The sequence below is a fragment of the Zeus faber genome (genome assembly GCF_960531495.2).
Source record: "Zeus faber genome assembly, chromosome: 20".
Classification (NCBI taxonomy): domain Eukaryota; kingdom Metazoa; phylum Chordata; class Actinopteri; order Zeiformes; family Zeidae; genus Zeus; species Zeus faber.
This window is the reverse complement of record NC_137207.1, coordinates 18,074,100-18,094,636: the sequence shown is the minus strand read 5'-3', so window position 1 is coordinate 18,094,636 and position 20,537 is coordinate 18,074,100. Positions and strand designations below refer to the sequence as shown.

Below are 20,537 nucleotides of genomic sequence, written 5' to 3'. Positions count from 1 at the left end.
CCACCCTCCTGAAACCACAAGTTCTGTGAGCCAATGGGGTTGGAGCGTTGCTTCCGGGTTTCGTTGTATTTACCCCGTAACCTTCACTGATTTCAATTCAATATCAATCAACCAAAATCTGTTTCTGAACAAATTTGAGGCGAGAAATAAGCAATGCAATTGCTTATTACATCTACAAGGACTCATGTAAAGCTTTGTTCCAACTTTTGTTGCCGTGCTCCAGGCTTGTGGGAGATATGGAATCTGCACCGCGACACACCGTCGCGACTTTTTGTTTTATGTAAACGTCGGAAAAAATATTAAATAAATAAAATAATGAAATACGTCTTCAATTAAAACACACTACTTTTATTGGTTTTGTTTGGAGGAATGCACAGATGGAGCAGATGACCATATAAAGAAATCCCTGACGAGCTGACGTCAACTCGTGCAGAGAGTAGATATAAACATTGGAAAAGGAGCGTTCAGAGCGGTCGGAAGCCTGAGCGTTTTGTTCACAGAGATTACTTTGTCATGAGTTTACCTCATTATTTGACACTTTGGCCACGTCTACCATGAGCATCCAAATAGTAACATTATATATATGACAGAAAATAAGGAAAAGCACAATAGGTCCCCTTCAATGTTCTGTCTCTAACAGTTCAGCTGCCTTTTGGTACTTTAACCTTGAAAGGCACACTCCAAAATGACACATCCGTTTTACGAGACAACAGGGAGTATTCTTTTACTGGTTGATAAAAATGACCTTTTTTTCATGTTATGAGACAACGTTTGTGATGATTATTTGATAATTTCTGAATTCCAAATGTATTATCTCCTCTGACTAAATGCCATGTTGGTCAAACTACCGTTTCTTTCCAATTTTAGGGCAACATGGGACAATATGGTCGGATGTGCAGTATGTTTATTCATTAAAAAAAAAAAAAAGAAAAAAAATTATGTGTCCAGCCCTTCCCTGGACACATCAGCCCCTTCACAGTTTGCAATTTGCGCCTGAAGGAGTTTGAGTTAACCGCCCCCGTCTCAGAGTTATGTTTCATTGATCGCTTCAAGTACTTTGTCAGCTCTTGGTGGCAAACGTCGTTGTAAGTCCTCAGCTCGATTCCGGGTTGTCGAGAGCGGCAGTGGCCCAGCGAGCAGGTGACAGCGCTTTGCGGAGCAGAAAGTCGTCCATCCTTCACGGTCTGTCCCTTTGATGCCTGGAACCCAGTGTTAAGGTGACCCCGAGGCGTGGATATACTGTTTTTGCTTTCGGTTAGGGGTCAGGGATATTGATGCGAGGGTTAATCAACGGCCGAGGGTTAATCAACGGCCATTGATATAGAATAGAGAGGTGTTTTCCCAGCTGCCCTTTAATGGAGACACCCTTTTAAGCCACTTTGCTTCAAGAATTTTGGCACCGGTTAAGCACCATTCAGCACATTATCTAACCCATTGTGGAGGAACACAGACATCGTTGAGAGGTCTTTTAAATAAATGTCAACATGTTTGCTGTATCTGGCATGCACATTTTTTTGATGCAATGCAATATGGAATGTGCATATTTTCACAAACATAGTCGTACTGACCCTGCAACTGTTCTACTTATATATCTATGAAATCGCCGATTGGAATGTCCCTCCATCCGTGGAGTACACGCGGTCCATTATCCATCCGCGATTATGAGCTGTGAGGCGCCCGCTTCAAGTGAGTAGGGGGTTGCCAGGTATGAACTCACTAAAACTCAGCTGACTGAACTGGCAACCCTACAGAACCGGGGTTTGAGTGTCACAGCTGATAATCAAAGGGGGATGAATGAGTCGACAAAAAGAGGCTCTGAATGGAGCTGCGTTTAAAAACAATTTGGATCCTGCTTTTATATATTCTGTTTTTGCTCTGTTTTGGGTGTCGACCTTCTCAGGACGGTTCCAAAGTGAGTACTGCTACTAGTCCTTGTCGGTGAAATGAGACACATTACACATCGCATTGATTCACACACACACGGACAAAATAAATGATATAATCTCAGCACTGAACACACAGGGATGGAATTGATATCAACCTTATCGTCTGAGTCTGGGCTGCCAGACAAATTTAATGAAAAAGCAGAGTCTCCCTTTATGTCACCATGGCGACCATGTGGCACACACAAATACATAGCAAATACATAGTGGAACTTAAAAAACATTGCTTTACAAGCTCGGGCTCCGTTTCCGTGTGTCTCATCAACATGCACGTATGCGCGTGGGTTTATGTTTGTATTTACATTTTACTGAATGTCAGCAGTTTACTTGTTTAACATTCGAAGAACGTGAAGAATCTAATTCATTTGGCACGACTCATATAGACAGATTATCACTGGTGTTTTATCTTATTCCCTACTGTCTAGCAAAGCCAGGATGCTTTTCCAGTGTAAAATGCCCTTACATCTTTCAGTATTTTCGATAAAATTGGGAAATATTTAAAGGGGACCTATTAAGCGTTTCCTTATTTTCTGTCATATAATGTTACAATGTGGGATGTACATATTAGACGTGTCCCAAGTGTCAAATAATAAGGTAAACTAATGACATCGAAATCGCTGTGAGCAAAACGTCATCTGCTCCATCCCATCCACTGTGCGTTTTTCCAAACAAAAACATAAAAATGGTGTGTTTTTATTGTAGGTGTATTCATTTATTTTATTTTATTTTATTTTGCGACGAAAAATCTCCACGTGCGAGAGTCCCAGTGCGTCGCGGTGCGGTGTCCGTCTCTCCCACAAGCTTGGAGAGCGGCAACCAAAGTCGGAGTGAGCTTTTAAACAAGGCCTTGTAGACTCAAACTCAAATGTGCTCAGAGACAGATTTTGGTGAAATCGGTGAAAGTTACGGAGTAAATACAACGGAACCCGGAAGCCATGCTCCAACCCCATTGGCTCACAGAATTCGTGGCCTCGGGAGGGTGGCTCCACCCACTGACACAGAGCCTCAGGAACACAGTGGATTTAGAGGCATGTAAGAATGGCTCGAACGCATAATCGGAGTGGTATTTTCAGTGAAAAACTTCCTCAGAGACCTGTATTAACTGGTGTGAAAAGGAGCATAATAGCTACCCTTCAATTGATGTCCGCTCCATCCAGGCTCTCAATCGTTAATTCAATAACGCTTGAAATTCAATGTCAATCTCGGGAAGTGTCGTAAGTGTGATGAAGTCGTTGGCTGTTCTCCCCTCGCGTGGCCTGTCGTGAGCCCAAGGAAAGCGGAAACACACTGACACCGCTTCTGTCGTCTGGATACATGCGTGCCAGAGGCGGCTGGATGGGAAGCGGCCGTAGTGTGGAGACTCTGGTCCCTAAATATTTATGCCCTCTCACGTAAGCTATACAACACGGGGGCCCGAGGGGGAGCGGATGTTTGCTTTATCCTAATGTTATTGCCCCCCTCTCTCGGCGCTCAAGTATTGATAAGAATGGGCCAGAACTTAACGCATACTCGTGAAAAGCCCTGCTATAGGCGGCCTATTCCTGTAGCCTCACAATTATTCGCGTTCGCTGAATTCACCTGCACTTAATTTTCCTTCTTTGTGTCGGTGGCGTCAGAATATGCAAAGCGTCACCGTGGAAAGGAAGCGAGGAATTGGGACATTTTTTTCAACGGGTTGGACAGATGAGGCCACGGTGAAAAAGCTGATCTCGGCGACACCGTAAAGGCTTCAGCCGCGTCATGGCTCTGGGTTATGAAGTTGGGTAGTTGTACAGTGGTATAGAGCGATGTAAATGTTATTCCGCATGCGGTCGCCCCTCAACCCATTTGACGCAGAGTTACGGGGATTCTCCATTGGAGGCAATTAGAGCACCAAACTAAGACAAAACGCCTCCAATGTGATAACCGCTGAGTCAGAGATACAGTTTCACCGTGTTGTACCTTGGTTGGTTCGTGTCTCCGTAGTTCTGCCAAGGCTGGCATTCTGATCCAAAGTTTCAAAAAGTCAAAAAAGTTTTGCTGCTGGGGGGGGGGGCCGGTAGGTCATGTAGGGGGTGGGAGTGGGGGGCCCCCGCACCGAGGTGAACGTCTGAGAGCAGAATCTGATACTCGCCGACATGTCCAGGGAGAAAACATTGGAATGGCACCACGAGCCTCTTCGCCGGAGTGTTTTGGAAATCTGCAGCGCTGCAATCCCACAATTATGTTCTACCTGCGTCATTCCCCCCCAAATTTCATCCTTTCATAGTAAATTTTCCAATTGATTAGGTCCACTGTAATTACAGGCTCCGGCACACAATAACGACCTTTAAAGAGGGGGAGGGGCTGGCGGACTCATTTGGAATCCCTCTTCTCTTTTTTCCTCTTTCCCATTTTCCAGGCAGGTCTGATCCGGACTGATAATGGGGAGTTTTTCATCGAGCCCCTAGAGAAGGGCCAGCAGGATGTGGAAGTGAAGGGGCGGGTCCACGTGGTGTACCGCAGGTCCGCCATCAAGCGGGAGCCGGGCCAAAAGAGGGAGGACCTCCATAATGAAGGTAGGCAGGGTGGGGAGGGGCGGGGTGGGGAGGGCATGACGTCAGTGGAAACACTGTGTGTGTGTGTGTGTGTGTGTGTGTGTGTGTGTGTGTGTGCGTGTGCGTGCGTGCGTGCATCGGCTGTTTATTGGTTTGCACAGCCACACGTGTGCACGTGCCAGTGTAAAATTAACCCGCAGTGGAAAGGATTGTATACCACGTACAACTGTATCGTGGGAGGGTTGGCAGGAGTTTTAAATACGATGGCTAAAAAAGTATAAACCCTGTGTGTGTGTGTGTGTGTGTGTGTGTGTGTGTGTGTGTGTGTGTGTGTGTGTGTGTGTGTGTGTGTGTGTGTGTGTGTGTGTGTGTGTGTGTGTGTGTGTGTGTGTGTGTGTGTGTGTGTGTGTGCTGGAGGGGAGGGGGGTGCTCATGCGTGCGTGTTGGAGGGGAGGGGGGTGCGGGTCTCTCCAGGCGATCCGATTCGGTTCGAAGGCCGACGGAATCAAATCCCGCTCCAAGTCTTCTTAACTAATTTCTTCCAGACGACACCAGTCAGACACAGCAGCGCCAGCGTTTCGCCAAATGAATAAAGTTTCAATATCTGCCGGTTAACAATGCTGCTGCAGTTTTTATGATTTTTTTTTTACCCAAGGCGACACCACGCACCACACGTAAAACAATTTCCACAACAGTGGCTGAAGCTCAATACTTATTAAGCAATAACCCCACAATTTTCCCCACAATATTGTATCGATACTCTGATGGCAAGAATCAATAATTTTATTTATATTTAGGGCCGTGAAATACAGGGAATGTCCACAACAACGCAGATACATTTAAAAAAAAGCTGTTTTTCGTGTAAAAGGTTCCCCAGTCCACACTGGTGTTTTCACAGCATTTTCAAAAAGTTTGGCCGCCCACACGGAAACGCCAAAAAAAACGCTGTTTAACACCAGGAAAGGAAAACCTGCGGCAGCGGCGGAACAGGCCCGCTGTGTTTACAAGCGCGGAGAAGTCCCTGTGATCGTAACACGGCGAACAACTTCAAGTCGTTTAGGATTCTCCACACACGTCCAATGACTGTTAACCCCAGCAGGTAAATTCAGGCGCAGCAGCAGCAGCAGCAGCGGCAGCAGCAGCAGCAGCAGCAGCGCAGTCAGCCATCATAATATTCATGCACCGTACTGTATGGGCCTTGGAGAGACTTTTAATGGAGACGCGGTGAACTAATTAAATGGCTTGTAAACATGCAATTAACCCCGAACGGCACACATCACGCGTAAACAAACCGGTCGTCTCCCGCCGCCCGTGGGTTTCCTGACGTGAAAAACCTGAAAAAAAGGGGAAGAAATTACGCGCTTTACCGTATCGCAATACTTGTGTGTATTGCAAAACGTAAAGAATCGCAATATTACCGCATCGGGACACAAGTATCGCGATAACAATATCCTAGCGTGAGATCCCTGGCGATCCTCACCCCTAAATACATATTATGTATTTCTACCCATTGCTACCCTACTACCAGTGTCCCTCTCAGGTCCTGCCGGAATGGAATGCTATTCAATTGCAGTTTGCCGCTCTGAATGTAATATGCGGCTGGACACGACGGTCATTTGTAAGCCTTGTAATGTGAATTACATGTGATTTTTGGTAATGTGGTATAGCCGCGACTTTCTGTGTGTGTGTCTGTGTGTGTGTGTGTGTATGTTTTGAGCTTCATCACATCGGCTCTTCAGCAGAAGTCAGGTACCACGGAGAGACGTCGTCCGGGGTAATTGTCTGGGATTTTTTGGGGGCGGGGATTTTATTATTTGGCGATGTGATCTACAAAAGGTTGCGCGGCGCTTCTAAAAAGCTTCCATTTTTTTCCCAGTTCCAAATGGACCGCGACCTTTTCTGACACGATAATGACTTCTACTTCAGAAAGAACATGACACCGTGTCAGAAGTGATGACAAGGCTATTACATCCCGCTGAGGAGCCGATAATCGCTCTTCAATGAAGTGTTGATTCTTTTTGGCGAAGGGTCCGTCCGTAGCTTTTTAAAATACTCTCTAACAACCCGCATACTGCCTCGCGGCCTCGCCTCTCTAATTCGGTTCCCGCCAATGCCATGCGGGACGCTCCGGGCCGGCGTGATCCCCCGTTCAGTTTCTTTTGGAAGCGCTGTATCTCATTCCCGACCAAACCCCCGTGCCTCATTTTGATGCTCGCAAAATGAGTCTGGATGAAAAACAAACTGCTCTGTGATAAGTATCTCGGCTCTTTGGAACCTCTGTAAATCCGCTGGGAATCGTGCACTGAATGCAGATATTATGGTTAGAATTCGGGGCAGAGGAAATAGACTTCTGACTGCGGGCTCTGTAGCCCTGCAAAGGATTTATGAGACCGGGGAGAGTGTTTTGATGGTAAGGATCTAGGAGGCTCTGAAATACAAACAGCCCTTATCGATCCTCCTGAGGAGGTTTCCTCCCCCTCTGTCCATCACCGGGAACCAAAACACTGGACCCCTTTGTTGACTTTGTCCCCCTCGCAATAACCTGAAACAATAAAGCGGGGGCGAGGCATCTCTACGTGTTTAGTTGAGTAAATGTCGGATTCTGGTGTTTTTTTGACTGTCTGAGCGGTGTCTTTCAACCGAAAAACAGTGGCGGACGTCGGGATCGCGGACCTCCCCGCCGGCCTGGACCTGGTGGAGCAGAAGCTGTCGGAGTCGGAGCGCAAGCGGCGGCACGCCAAGAAGGACGACTACAACATCGAGGTGCTGCTGGCCGTGGACGACTCGGTGGTGCGCTTCCACGGCAAAGAGCACGTGCAGAACTATGTGCTTACCCTCATGAACATAGTAAGTCTGATTTCCCCCGCGCGACGGAACCGCGCCGTTGCGCTTTTGCCAAATTCTCACATAAGCAGGCCTCCGCATAGTGTTAAACGTCAGACTTTTGTGTTCTGCTCCCAACCCCATTGTACGACGTATAAATTGCACAGCAGGACCCATTTCCCCCCCAGCAGCCCCCCCTCGTTCACTACTTGTCCTCTCTGACATTGGACCTTGCCACATATGTCCCTACAAATTCTGTTTCTGTTGCTGTTTTGGATTACAGATGGAAAAAAAAAAACAAAAAAAAAAAAACGTCCCTCAGCTCATTCATTACGGGTTCCACCAGCTCCTACCACCCTAATCTGCTTAACGGAGCCAAATCCCACCAGTCAGATTTTCACAGGGTGCTGGTTTCACTCTGTAACAGTTACCATTTGGGCCCGGCACGGTGGTCTGATCAGCTGCACCGGGCTAATTACGAAGTTGACCGGGAGCTGAAAGTTTGACCAGTAATGCACCATCGAGGTGAAACAATCATTTATTTTTGCATACGTATCATTGGTCAAACCTCTGAAACCTCTGGCTGTGATAAAAATATAAAGTCAACATTCATTGTAATGACCTTGGTTGATCGTACTGATAAGTAGTGTATTAGAGAGAGAGAGAGAGAGAGAGGTGAGTCGTCGAGTTTGACCTATGTGAGCACTTGCCTTGTAATATTAAATACTGTCAAAGTTTTGACACACAAACGCTGCATCCATCCAAACTCCCACCGCTCGCTGAAGAACGTGGGTCGAGCGGCAAACTTTGATCAACCTTTGCGATTCATTCAATTTAGGCTACAGAAACAAAACAGAACAAAAAAAAACCCCAAAAACATTCAGCACCGGTGCTTGGCCAGAGGTCTGCCGTGTCTGAAGGAGCTCTGCCTCGCTCAAATCCCGCACCCGCCCCCCGCCCCCCGCCCCCCTTTACCCCGCCGCTGCAGAATGCGTAGTACCACCTGGAGAAACTCTCCCTGAGGGATTGATTACTGAACATCCTGTCTGCACAGGGCCGGGGGAGGCTGCCGAGGTGCCGGCCCCGCACAATGGACGTGTTGTGCGAGCGCGAGGCCCCGAGTTTTTTTTTTTTTGTCCACGTCGATGCGATGCTGTACACAGGCCAGGGATATCTAACGCCTGCAGGCCACAGCTGCTACTCTCGTTTCCAGTCATTACGGCCCCCGCGCTTTACCTGGCTTTTTAATTATGGCGATGCGGCACGCGGGCTTTGTCCCCCGACGGCAGCGAGATGGGGGTTTTTTTTCCCCCGTGAACTCACAAAGACGATTTACACTTAAGGTGAAAATGCATTAAAGGGCAGTGATTTCGAAAAGGCCAACCAGCTAATTACAACCCGGTCAGGGAGGTAAATAAAGATACGCATGGTCGTTTAAATCCGCTGATGTTTGAAAAAAGGTCCTTGCAGCCGTTTCTGATACTATTTCCGAGCCGGTCCTCATTCCTCGCTGTTTAGGTTTGAACCTAAACCCGGGTATATAGGTCAGTGCAAAACAGTCTGGGAATTTAAGCTCATAACACAAATCTGGGAGTATTCAGGGTCATTGCAGTATTCTTTACTCCAATGATTGAGTTCAATAGGCTTCTGTGAATCGAATATTTGCTCAAATTCCAATGGGTGTTGCCCCGTATCCCTGAGCAAAGTTGGACCTTACCCAAGTGCTCCGTTGGCGATAGAGCTGCTGTCCTACATCGACGTGGAGCCTGTTATTGACAAACAGACTTTTACAGGGTTAGATATGTTGTTTTTGTCTGTAAGATCTTCTATGTTGCAGTAGAGAACTTAAGTTTATTTTCATTATCGATCAATCCGTCTATTATTTTCTTAATCCATTAGTTGTTTCGTCCATAAAATGCCAGAAAATGCTGAAAAACGATGATCACTGTTTCTCAAAGCCCAAGGTGACGTCCTCAAATAACCTTGTTTTGTCCGCAACCCAAAGATATTCAGTTTACTGTCATACGGGACTAAAGAAACCAGAATATATCCACACTTTAGGAAGCTGGAATCAGGGAATTTGGAAATGTTCTTCTTCAAAAATGACTCGAATTAATTTGATTATCAAAATAGTTGGGGATTAATTTAATAGTTGGCAACTAATCGATTAATTGACTTATCGCTGCAGTTCTATTGCAGTAGCACAAATTCTTATTCAGCAAATGATCAGGATGTTTTTGAAGATGGATGGATGGATTGATGGATGGATGGAGCTCACCAGACGTTGCTGGTGTGGCTCTGTGATACAAAGTGTGAACCTGAAGCCTTCAAAAAAAAAAAAAAAAAAAGAAAAATCTAGTTTGTGAAGCATGTGTTTTCTCTCAATGGCAAGTTGAGAAGTCGCACGGAGGAATGTGAGGGCGCTTTGTGAGGCCCAAGCGCCTTGTGTTTACCCGTCGAGGGTCCACCGTGTGACATGTTAATAATCACCGTCCGCAAACGGCGGACGGGGCCCGGCTAAGTGACATGTTGATTCATGGAGGAAGAAAGTAGAACTCATCCAGCTCCTCGGTTCCATCGCGACCACATGTGTGAGCCGTTGATTGAGCCAACGGGGCACTGGGGAACGCTGACATGTAGAGATCATTGAAAAATGCAATGGCACATCCGCGAATGGAAACTTGACTTTGGGCTTCTCCTGCGGTGACCCCAGCCAGTCCTGTCCGTTTAGTGTCTGTGTTGCGGAGCCTCGGTGAAAGGCCAAGTGGCAGCCATCACATTTTTAGGTCAGACCTCTCGCATAATTGCATAATAACGCTGGCTATGCTGGACGGCTGCCACTGTCTTAACAAGATATTGCACATTTCATCACGATTCAAAGCCTGTTGTGGGAGCTTAAAAAAAAAGAAAAGTCCCCTCCGGCCAAAAAAGCCCGAGCCGGGCCTGGCATGCCTTGCTCCTCAGAAACAAAACAGTCTGTGTCGGGGCCGAGTTTCTGTTTAGCAAGCTCATCGTGGAATGGAATGAATGTCGGTTCCCTGTGTCCCTCTAATTTTAGAAACTGAAACTACATTTGAAAAGTCGGTCGAACTCATCTGAGAACTTTGTTTTATGACTCTTTTTGAGTTTTCAGCAATTAACAATGTATACGTTGTTATTTTCTATGAACTGCATTGCGTTACTCGTCGCCTCGATGAGCGCACAGTAAACAACCTAGGGAAGGCGTACCGCGCAGCGCTCTCCCCTATGCCTTGTTTTGTGCTGGTTTCTAAATGACCCCGCTGTTGAAAACGGGGCGAGGCAGCGTGGGTTTTTCGCCCGCTTTGTGTTCTTCAACTTGTCGCCAGACGCCGAGCCCGAGGTTTGCTCTTGTTTTGGTGCCCCGGGCACTTTGTCCTCAGCTCAACAATAACCGGTGCACAACCGTCCACAACGCCGAGCTACACTTAGGAAGGCACTTTCATGTCATCTACCGTACACAGACCGACTCTGTGATATAATGAAGGAAGATGATGAGTCATGGATAAGAGCTGGGAGCCGATCTTCATCGCAAATTAACACGTTGAGACGGAATATTGATTTCAAATGATTAGTGTGCCTGGCGCTGCGGGCCGCTCGGCGACAAAGCACAGCTTTCCGCTTCTTATCTTCCACTATGACGACGAGTAAACATGGCCAACTATTCGTCCCACAATAAGAACCCCGACCTTACCTATTTACTGTTATTAATGTGAAATCGGTCGTTCCCTAACAAAGGCTCAAAACTAGTTAACGGTACGATCAATTGGTTATCGAAATAGTTGGTGATTAATTGAATAGTCGGCAACGAATCGATTAATCGACTAATCGTTGCAGCTCTATTGCAGTAGCACAAATTCTTCTTCGGTGAATGATCAGGATGTTTTAGAAGATGGATGGATGGATGGGTGGGTGGGTGGATGGATGGTTGGATGGACAGACGGATGAATGGGAGGATGTGTCGATGGATGGATGGATGGATGGATGGATGGGCAGATGGGTGGATGGATGGATGGATGATGGATGGGTGGATGGATGTGTCGATGAATGGATGGATGGATGGGTGGATGGATGGAGCTCACTAGATGTTATGGGTGGTTAATACAAAGTGTAAACCTACAGTACCAGCCACTCAGAATGGCCGTTTAACCGTTAACCGACAATAAGAATTTTGACCGATTAATACTATCATTCAAACAGTTACAAATAAATAAATAAAATAAAATAGTTTGTTGCATGGTAAAAAGAAAAGATAGAGACAGGCAATTAAGCATATGGGGGATTTATTTTGCGTGTGTCCGATTATTATAAATTCGTCCCTCCAAATATAACGACTAAAAAAAAATGTAACTAAAAACACACTCTTATAGGCGTTTACCACTTAAACGCCTATAACTCTGTACTGAAATAAGATATGGAAATGAAACAAATACACAACATAGACGTTGCTCTTTCATTCATTTGGTACAATATGATGACAGTATTGATCCCAAGATATATAGAAGAACGTGAAAAGTGGGGAAACTAGTCCATAGAGCTGTAACGATACCCATCTAATACATTAACGACGGGGCAAAGACATGGGACGCCTCCGGGAAGCCGCAAGCTTTGTTTGGAGTAGAGTGTTTTGATGCCACGCCCGACGACGTGATGTGCTTATTTGCGCTCGAGAGTTGGAGGTTCATCCTTTCCGCCCGATGACGATGTGCTGGCGTCTTGGCCGGATTCTGTTCCCCTCTCGCCACACGCCAGCGACTGACCGCTGCTGTTGTTTATCCACCGGCTGCTTCCAGGTGGACGAAATCTACCACGACGAATCTCTGGGAACCAACATCAACATCGTCCTCGTCCGCATGATAATGGTCGGCTACCGTCAGGTAAGGAACGAAAGCCCGAGACGTGTTTATCTTGTGATTTATTTATTTATTTGTTTGTTTGTCCGCCGCTTATTATGTCCTCCGCAAAGTTCAAACGAAACCTACGCCACTGAGGGGTTGTAACTAGGGCTGTAGTCGAGGAATAATCGACTAATCGGGTGCCTTGGGTGCCTCGTCAAGTGCCCCCTCCGGCGGCGGCGACGAGGCACCAGCGTTGTGGTGCCCGCGACTGCCGCGCCAAATCAGTGTGTTTTTTAAAAGATTTTTATTTTGGATGTAGGTTATTTTATTTTACGTCTGCATATGGAATAAAACAAGTTCGTATGAAACGGTATTGTACGAGATATCGAGCCAGACTCCCTCCCCAATCACCCCCTCTCCACGCGCAGAAAGTAATGTCAACGAGTCTCCGAGTCGTGCCCCGTTCCTCCCGGCCCCGCCCCCACACTGTTTATAGTTGTTTCATTTGGACGAACGGGGCACTGCAGTCGGGGCGTGTTGGATTCACACATGTAAAAATTGTATTTATCATTCCCCATTGAAATGCTATCCCTGTGCATTTTGTATTTTGGGTTTCCGACTGATGATTTGAATCGTCCACTTTCAGGGGGCGGCCCTGGTTGCCACTTTCAATTGGAACACTGTTTGCTGAGAATGTTTCATCTCATCAGATAGATAGATAGATAGATACCCTACATATTCCTTGTATAGGGATACATTCTTTATCCTTTAATCCTTAGAAATAAAAACATAAATTATGAGTGAAAAATAATACATTTTTCATAATTCCCACAGTCCATAAGTCTGATCGAGCGCGGCAACCCGTCTCGCAGCCTGGAGCAGGTCTGCCGCTGGGCCAACACGCAGCAGCGCCGCGACCCCGATCACGATGAGTACCATGATCATGCCATCTTCCTCACAAGGCAAGATTTTGGTCCCGCAGGTATGCAAGGTACTGTCCTTTTCTCGATCGAGGCCTGTGCAGACTGAGTGCTGATATCTGCTTCCATTCACAAGGGGTTGGCCTCAAGTCTCGGCCAGGTAAGGTCGCTGGAACTCAGCCGGGTCAGCGGTATAGACGTCGGGCCACGGACGACCTGTAGGACGGGGCCGTAGTTGAGTGTTGCCTCTGAGCGCCTCGCTGACTTGACATTGACGCCGCCCCGGGTTTGAATTTTTCCAAATTAAAAATCACACTGTGTAAGAAGGTACTCTGGCATGTGGAGAAAAAATCTGAAATGCTAAAATTGTAGCATTTGGTATCCTTTAAAAACACTCTTAAAAAAATGTAGATATTTTTATATATATATATATATATATATATATATATATATATATATGGAGATATGTATATATATATATATACTGTATATATCTTCAAAAAGTTCTGTTTGAGCTTGGACAGACACTGTGTTTTGTGTGTGACTGACAGTGGCAACACATGTATGACACCACGAGCCCGGGGAGACTCTGTACCATACATGTTTCCCAGCACCAGTGCAGAATTTCGCCTCACGTTGTATTCTTATTTATTTAAAAAAAATACATTTTTGAACTCCAACTTGAGACATATATTTTTTTTGTTTGTTTTATTTTATTACTTGATTTATTATTATTTATTTTTTTTCACAATGTTTGATGTGGGCGGCCTCACCGGCTCCTTTTTAAGAAGAGGCTCCAGAGCGAGCGGACGGCCGCCACCGCCGCGTTGCGTTTTGAAACTTTGAAGCGTGCGTGTTTTGCGGGACGATCACAGGCGACCGTACCTGCCTTTTTTTTTCTTCTTTTGGCTTCGTCACACCCGCCCATGTTGCCATGGCGTCCGTGGTGTTGTGCTCACAACAGTGCCCATCGCCGCGGCGCCCCGCTGTATAGCAGTAGGGCCGAAAACCCGGGGGCCGCGTCTCAGGGTCACGGGTCGACATCGCACATTCCTGCCAGAATTTTGCTGTGAGATGATAGATTCTATATCCAAATATAAACTTGGGCTTGGGGGCGGGGGGAGATGAAAGGGTGTCCGAACGGTGAGACGCGGCAAAAAATTAAAATAAAAAAAAAAATTAAAATAAAAATGCAAAAGGAGACGTTGAAAACATTGACAATTCACTATCGACTCCCACCCCTGCTATTGGGGAAAAAAGTGACCCCCCCCGAGCGTCCTCCGGCGCTGTTTCTTCGTCCCATTTGTACGGAAGGAGCCGTTTCCCAGGGAGTCGTTCGTGTCCGCCGGCCACGCCTCTCCGCTTCAATGTGCAACGCTCACAATGTCCTCTTCAAGGGGGATGAATGCCGGTGGTATTCACCCCGTCTTTTATCTGCCTCTCCAGATAAAAGGACAAGCTCCACTTCTGCTTTTCATGTTGTCGGCCTTTTTTTTTTTTTTTCTTTTCCTCCGTCCCACGGGTCAAACGTCTGCGTACGTCTTTCATCCTGTCCGGATAAATACAGCAATCAAAGTCATTTTTCCGGAGGAAGGCGCCGACCCTGTCATCGCGGCTTGTCATGAGGCCAGCCGGACGCCGTCATGACGCTGGCATAGCAGGCACCACTTTGCTATGACTGACAAACCTGCTGCAGGCATTTTGCTTAAAAAACCCCCAAACTATTTATTTATTTATTTATTTATTTCAACGATGCTTTGCGAGCGCCCTTGTCCTCGCCTCGCCACATCTGCATTCTCTGCTTTTTACCTGCATGCCAAAAGTCTTCTGACGGTCAGAAAGCATGAAGCTTATTTCGAAAAAAGGAACCAACCAGCGGCCCCCCAAAAAAATGAACGACGGGCCCCAATTTGCTTCTGAACCAAAAACCGATGGCACTGAGCTGCATTGCTGCACATCTCTTGATCGAGTTGTTTTGTATGTTGTTGTCCGTGCTTTAACGTTGTGTTTACTACTGAACTGTGTCTGTGTGGTCCAGCTGGGGGGCGGCGGGGGGAGGGGCGCTATCAGCTGATCTTACGCTGGTGCCGGATATTTTCCGATTTTTATCAACCGCTTCCAGCGCTGGATGTCCTCGCTCACAGCTTTCTCATCCCGCATTGCCGTGAACTCCCCCAAACTCCTCAATCAAACTCCTCCATCACCATTTCATGACGCTGGGTCGTAAATTAACTGATTCAGAACAGACAAGAGTAAAATGAGAGGAAACATTTTGCAGACGCTTATGGGGTGTGTGAACGATATTTACAGAGTGACTAGTGTCACGCTTAAACCCCCTTTTTATGCCGGGACCGTTAAATAGCTGCGCACCTCCAGGGGACGCCGTCTTTTCGGGCCGCTCGGAAAACCTCGTCGGAATTTCTGAAATCGATCGTTGTTTGTCGTCAGCATTAATTGCGCGGCCCAATTTGACGGCGACGTCTCTGGAATTCCGCCGACGTGACCCCGACGTTCTCTCGACTGCTGTAGTTCATTATCAGCGCTGTTTGGTCTCTCCGTTGCCCAGGTTATGCTCCGGTGACAGGGATGTGCCACCCGCTGCGCAGCTGCACCCTCAATCACGAGGACGGCTTCTCCTCCGCCTTTGTGGTGGCTCACGAAACCGGCCACGTGTGAGTAATGAGCTAATGATGATGGCAGATCCGTGTCCACCATCCATTCATTGTTCCCCCTGAAAGTTGACATGTCATGAGATAAGAAAGAGCGACCTTGGTTCAGAGAGCAAAGGTCCAAAGTTTTGAGACTTTCAACTGTTCTATCCATCTAAGGATCTTTTTTTTTTTTAACTGATATATAGATTAAAAAAGAAATTTAAAAAACGTTGATAAAAGTTTGGATCTATGATTCCATAATGTGGGCATATTTACTGCTATTGCTCTCCACTGGCAGCGCAATAGCACCGCCTATGGATGAACTCAAGGCTAAAGTTGTTGGCATTGTTTTTTTTGTTTAGAGTCATGTTTCCCATCAGACAAATGTGCAGTTTTCTCCATTTAACGCCCGGTTCTCCTTTCACTCATCCCAGGACAATTGCATAAGAATCTGTGTCAGCCATTCCCTTAAGCTTCGTCGATAAATGACCTAGTTATGTTCGGTTGCTGTGATTAGATTTTTTTGAGCTCAACTCCAGCTACCCCCTCGGTGGGCTAAAACGGCCAATAATGACCGGGGGACATTCCCAGGTGCTTGTTTGTCACACGGGAGAAAAATGACACGCCGTTTCCGAAACCACAACCTTGTGCATTCATCATCATTTCTCGTGGCCGCTGTCATCAGGTTGGGAATGGAGCACGACGGCCAGGGGAATCGATGCGCTGATGAGACCAGCATGGGCAGCATCATGGCCCCGCTCGTGCAGGCAGCGTTCCACCGCTACCACTGGTCACGTTGCAGTAAGCAAGAGCTCAATCGATACATCCAGTACGTGCTCTTTCCCTCACGCAGAGGCCTCCCCTTCAATCCCCCCCCCCCCCCCCTTTTTTTTTATTTTTCACGCATAATTCCCCCCCACCCCATATCCATGGCTTGTGTTGGAGCGTCCCCCGTTATCCATTTTATTTGCTTCCTCCACTCATTGGCTTTGCTTTCCCCCCCCACCGACGCCGCCGTCCGTGATTTTTCTCCTTTCTCTGTTTCAGCTCCTATGATTGCCTCCTGGACGATCCCTTTGAACACAAGTGGCCCAAGCTTCCCGAACTCCCTGGCATCAATTACTCCATGGATGAGCAGTGCCGCTTTGATTTCGGCGTGGGCTACAAAATGTGCACCGCTGTGAGTACCGTCTCCTCTGTAGTAACCCTACGGTATTCATAGGGGTTGATGTAGCGTGCATGGGAATTTGTGACAAATGTATTATTAAAGGGAAACTTACTTAACTTATCCAAGATACAATCCTGCGCATTCATATTACTATTATTATTATTATTATTATTTATCATGTACAAATATATCCACTATATTTACTTTAATTATTACACTATAATTTATAGTTATATCCAGTCAATACTTGCGTCCTTAGTGCCCCTTTTTTTTAAATGGGGCATTGAGTACATTTTGTGTATTCTTTATATATATTGTATTTTTTTTAAACTCTTAAGCATTATTTTTTATGCTACTCATCTGTCCGCATTAAAATGCACCAGCTATTTTACCAAAACAAATTCATTGCACATGAACATGTACTTGGCCCTATAAACATTGTTGACTCCGATTCTGATTCTTATTCTTATCTGCTTCTGTCTTTTACATCCAGTTCGCCACTTAGTCCATTGAATTGCTCTTAAAATATGGGAAGATCTCCATTTCACAACACGATACCGTGGGAAAAAAAACAAAACAATGATATATTGATAATTAAAACTGAAATAATAATTGGCTTCAAACTTGTGCTTTTTTCCAGTTTCGCACGTACGATCCGTGCAAGCAGCTGTGGTGCAGTCACCCAGATAACCAGTATTTCTGCAAAACCAAGAAGGGTCCGCCAGTGGACGGAACAGAGTGCGCTCTGGGAAAGGTGCGTAAAAGCCTCCTAATGTGTTGTGTGTGGGACAAAGGCAATCATTTTGAATGTTTTTTTCATTTTTTAATAAGGGTAAGACATTATTTCAGGGTCTGAAGAGAGATTTTCCAACAAATTGGCTATTCAAGTGACTGTTATAATTATATATGATTATTCAAATGGCACAAGCCTGGATTTTCAGCCCCAACACTACTTTTCTTTTTAAGATCCTGTTATTAGCGTTAATAGCTATTTTATATATAGTGCTCTCTCTCTCTCTCGCTCTCTCTCTCTGTGCTTCTGATTGCTTCCATTCATCTCCTCCTTCCTTGTCTTTTTTTAGTGGTGCTTCAAGGGTCACTGTATCTGGAGGTCCAGCCAGGAGCCTCAGGGCCACGATGGGAGCTGGGGCTCCTGGTCCAAATTCAGCTCCTGTTCCAGGACGTGCGGCGGTGGAGTGCAGTCGAGGAGCCGGCAGTGCAACAACCCTGCGTGAGTGAGCACAGAAAGGTTTTCTCAACCGCTGTATGGTCTACGGGATCCGTGAACCGAACGCATTCCTCCTGTAAAAAAAAAATATTTTTTAGTACAATCATAATAGTGCTTCATTTAAGGAAAAGAGTTTCTGACAGCCTGAAGGACAACTCAGATATTAACCTAATCCTGCCGCACAATGGGACAATCGCGTCGCTAAAGAACGTGGTCTCAGTCACCCGGGTGAAGTTATTCACTCAAAACAATTCTGGGGCCAATCACTCGGGTTGACTCTGAATGACTGAAAAATAAGCTTTAGATTCTCTTTAGAGAATACCGGCTGTGGCAGTTTCGCCTGCCATGCGCCACCCAAGTGGCGTGTTGAGGGACCTCCGGCACAGAGACACAGACGACGGGGTTGTAGACACCAGTTTTAGCTGTAATTGGCCCCGGAGCAGCTGGAGGTGTGTCATGACAAGGGCTCCTCTCTCCTGAGTGTGTGCGGGGATGGGGGTTTTAACCTGTTGCCGGCTAGACCAAACAACAAACAACGGGTATGCAGCCACACTCATCCTGGGTCCACCAATTACCTAGACCCAGGTCAGGTGTGACCTCTCAAACCACACCACCCGCACACCACACTGGCGTTTCCTTCGAAGTGCATCACCTGCAGCTCTTACGACCCTATCCTGTGGGTTTGTCATTCTTCAGGCCAGCCTACGGCGGCAGAGATTGCCCCGGCTCGACGTTCGACTACCAGATGTGCAGCACGGAGGAGTGCGCCGGGCCGTACGAGGACTTCCGTGCCCAACAGTGTGTCCAGAGGAGCAACAAGTACCACAACAATGTCAAGCACACCTGGCTGCCTTACGAGCACCCAGATGGTGAGTCACAAGCAAGGCAAAGCACCTCTCCCTCAACTCAAAGGTCCTCCCTCTCAAATCGAAGCACCGCCGCTTAACACAAAGCCCCTCCCCTTCAATGCAAAGCCCCTCCCTCTCATAGCAAAGCACTGTCCCTTAACATAAACCCCTCCCCCTCAACACAAAGCCCCCCTTTCAAATAAAAGCCCCGCCCCACCACAAAACCCCCTCACAGCAAAGCACCGCCCCTTAACATAAACCCCTCCCCCTCAACACAAAGCCCCTCCCTCTTAAAGCAAAGCCCTGCCCCTCAACACAAAGCCCCTCCCCCTCAAAGCAAAGCCACAACCCTTCAAATCAAAACCACGCCACCTCATAGGTTATGCTTATGTGAGGAAAGAAATAAAGGAATAACATTAAGACAGCAGACAGTCCCTCTTCTGTCCTGCCCGTGTGTGTGTGCGTGCCACGTTAAAATGAAAAAACGATTTTTCGATGTTTCATCATGATATTTCATGGTATTTGGGATAAAAAAAAATAGTTATTACATTATTACAGAATTAGAAAGTTATATCACGGTTCTTAAGCTCTAAAGTAGGAAACAACTGCATAAACGTCTCTTTCCGAACATTTAAATGCTTACTAGTGCTCAAAGGGTTAATTATCATAGACATAGTTAGAGGAGCATCTCAGTATAGTCAACGATAAAAAAAAGAACACAAACAAGTTAAGGAATGGAGCAATTGTAAGTAACTTTGCTAGACTTGTCATAAAGCGTGACAAAGAGAGAACGTTCCCTTCTCTGGACGGAGGGAGGATGACCACCAGGGTGAACGGCACCTTCAACCCATCAACCTTTCCAACCGCTTGAACAAATTAGCCTCTTGCGGGACAGTTTCTGCAACGTTGGTTTAATATCACCATTTGCATATTTGATTACAAACAGCTGTGGGATTTACAAAACCGCGACATTAACAGTTACCGAGGAAGAACCTTTTCTGCTCGGGACGGGAGCGAGTGAGTCAACTTTTCTCACAATTCGAAACTCGCTTTTCTTTGCCGTGAGACGGTTTGACTTCTCGTCTCTCGGCGGTTGTTTCCATCCAGCCCCAACCACCAACCCGAGGACCAACCTTCTCTCCCGTATGTTAATGTCTCAATGAATGAATCATGGCTTTGTAACTCGCGCAGCTGCTTGTCATTAAATATGCAAATGCTATTAACTTCCACTGCAGACTTGACCTTCCAGATAACTGTTTGTTGAAAAGCACGCCACGCCACGCCACGCCACAGGAGGCACACCGTTTCTTTTTTCTTTGCTGCCAAGGCAGACTTTACAATGGAATAGTCTTTTATTCCGCTGCAAAGCTGTAAAGCCGCTGACTTTCGCTCTGGGAGCTCCGTATCCCCGCCCAGACCCCCGGCTTAAGACGGCGGGCCACCGGGCCAGGACAGGTCATGACGGCGTGGGCTTTTCCTAAGCACCTCGCAAATTGAAAAGCTGGTGTCTTGGTGTCTGAGGTTTTCACAGTTTGGGGTGAGGGGGAATTTGTGATAAAAAAAAAAAGCAAAACAAAAAATAAA

At 46.6% G+C, this 20,537-nt stretch overlaps 1 protein-coding gene across 2 annotated transcripts in view; it reads left to right on the top strand.

Moving 5' to 3' along the window:
- adamts14 (ADAM metallopeptidase with thrombospondin type 1 motif, 14) overlaps positions 1–20,537 on the top strand; it is a 36,005-nt gene that overhangs the window by 5,932 nt on the left and 9,536 nt on the right. The window contains exons 3-12 of one of the 2 annotated variants that reach the window (XM_080021466.1): positions 4,324–4,480; positions 7,110–7,306; positions 12,094–12,177; positions 12,973–13,120; positions 15,625–15,730; positions 16,395–16,538; positions 16,757–16,889; positions 17,518–17,631; positions 17,960–18,108; positions 18,802–18,974. In XM_080021466.1, coding sequence (XP_079877592.1) covers positions 4,324–4,480; positions 7,110–7,306; positions 12,094–12,177; positions 12,973–13,120; positions 15,625–15,730; positions 16,395–16,538; positions 16,757–16,889; positions 17,518–17,631; positions 17,960–18,108; positions 18,802–18,974 — 1,405 coding nt within the window. Of the gene's footprint in view, positions 1–4,323; positions 4,481–7,109; positions 7,307–12,093; positions 12,178–12,972; positions 13,130–15,624; positions 15,731–16,394; positions 16,539–16,756; positions 16,890–17,517; positions 17,632–17,959; positions 18,109–18,801; positions 18,975–20,537 lie in introns of both variants that reach the window. The other variant, XM_080021465.1, reaches the window with a different exon arrangement.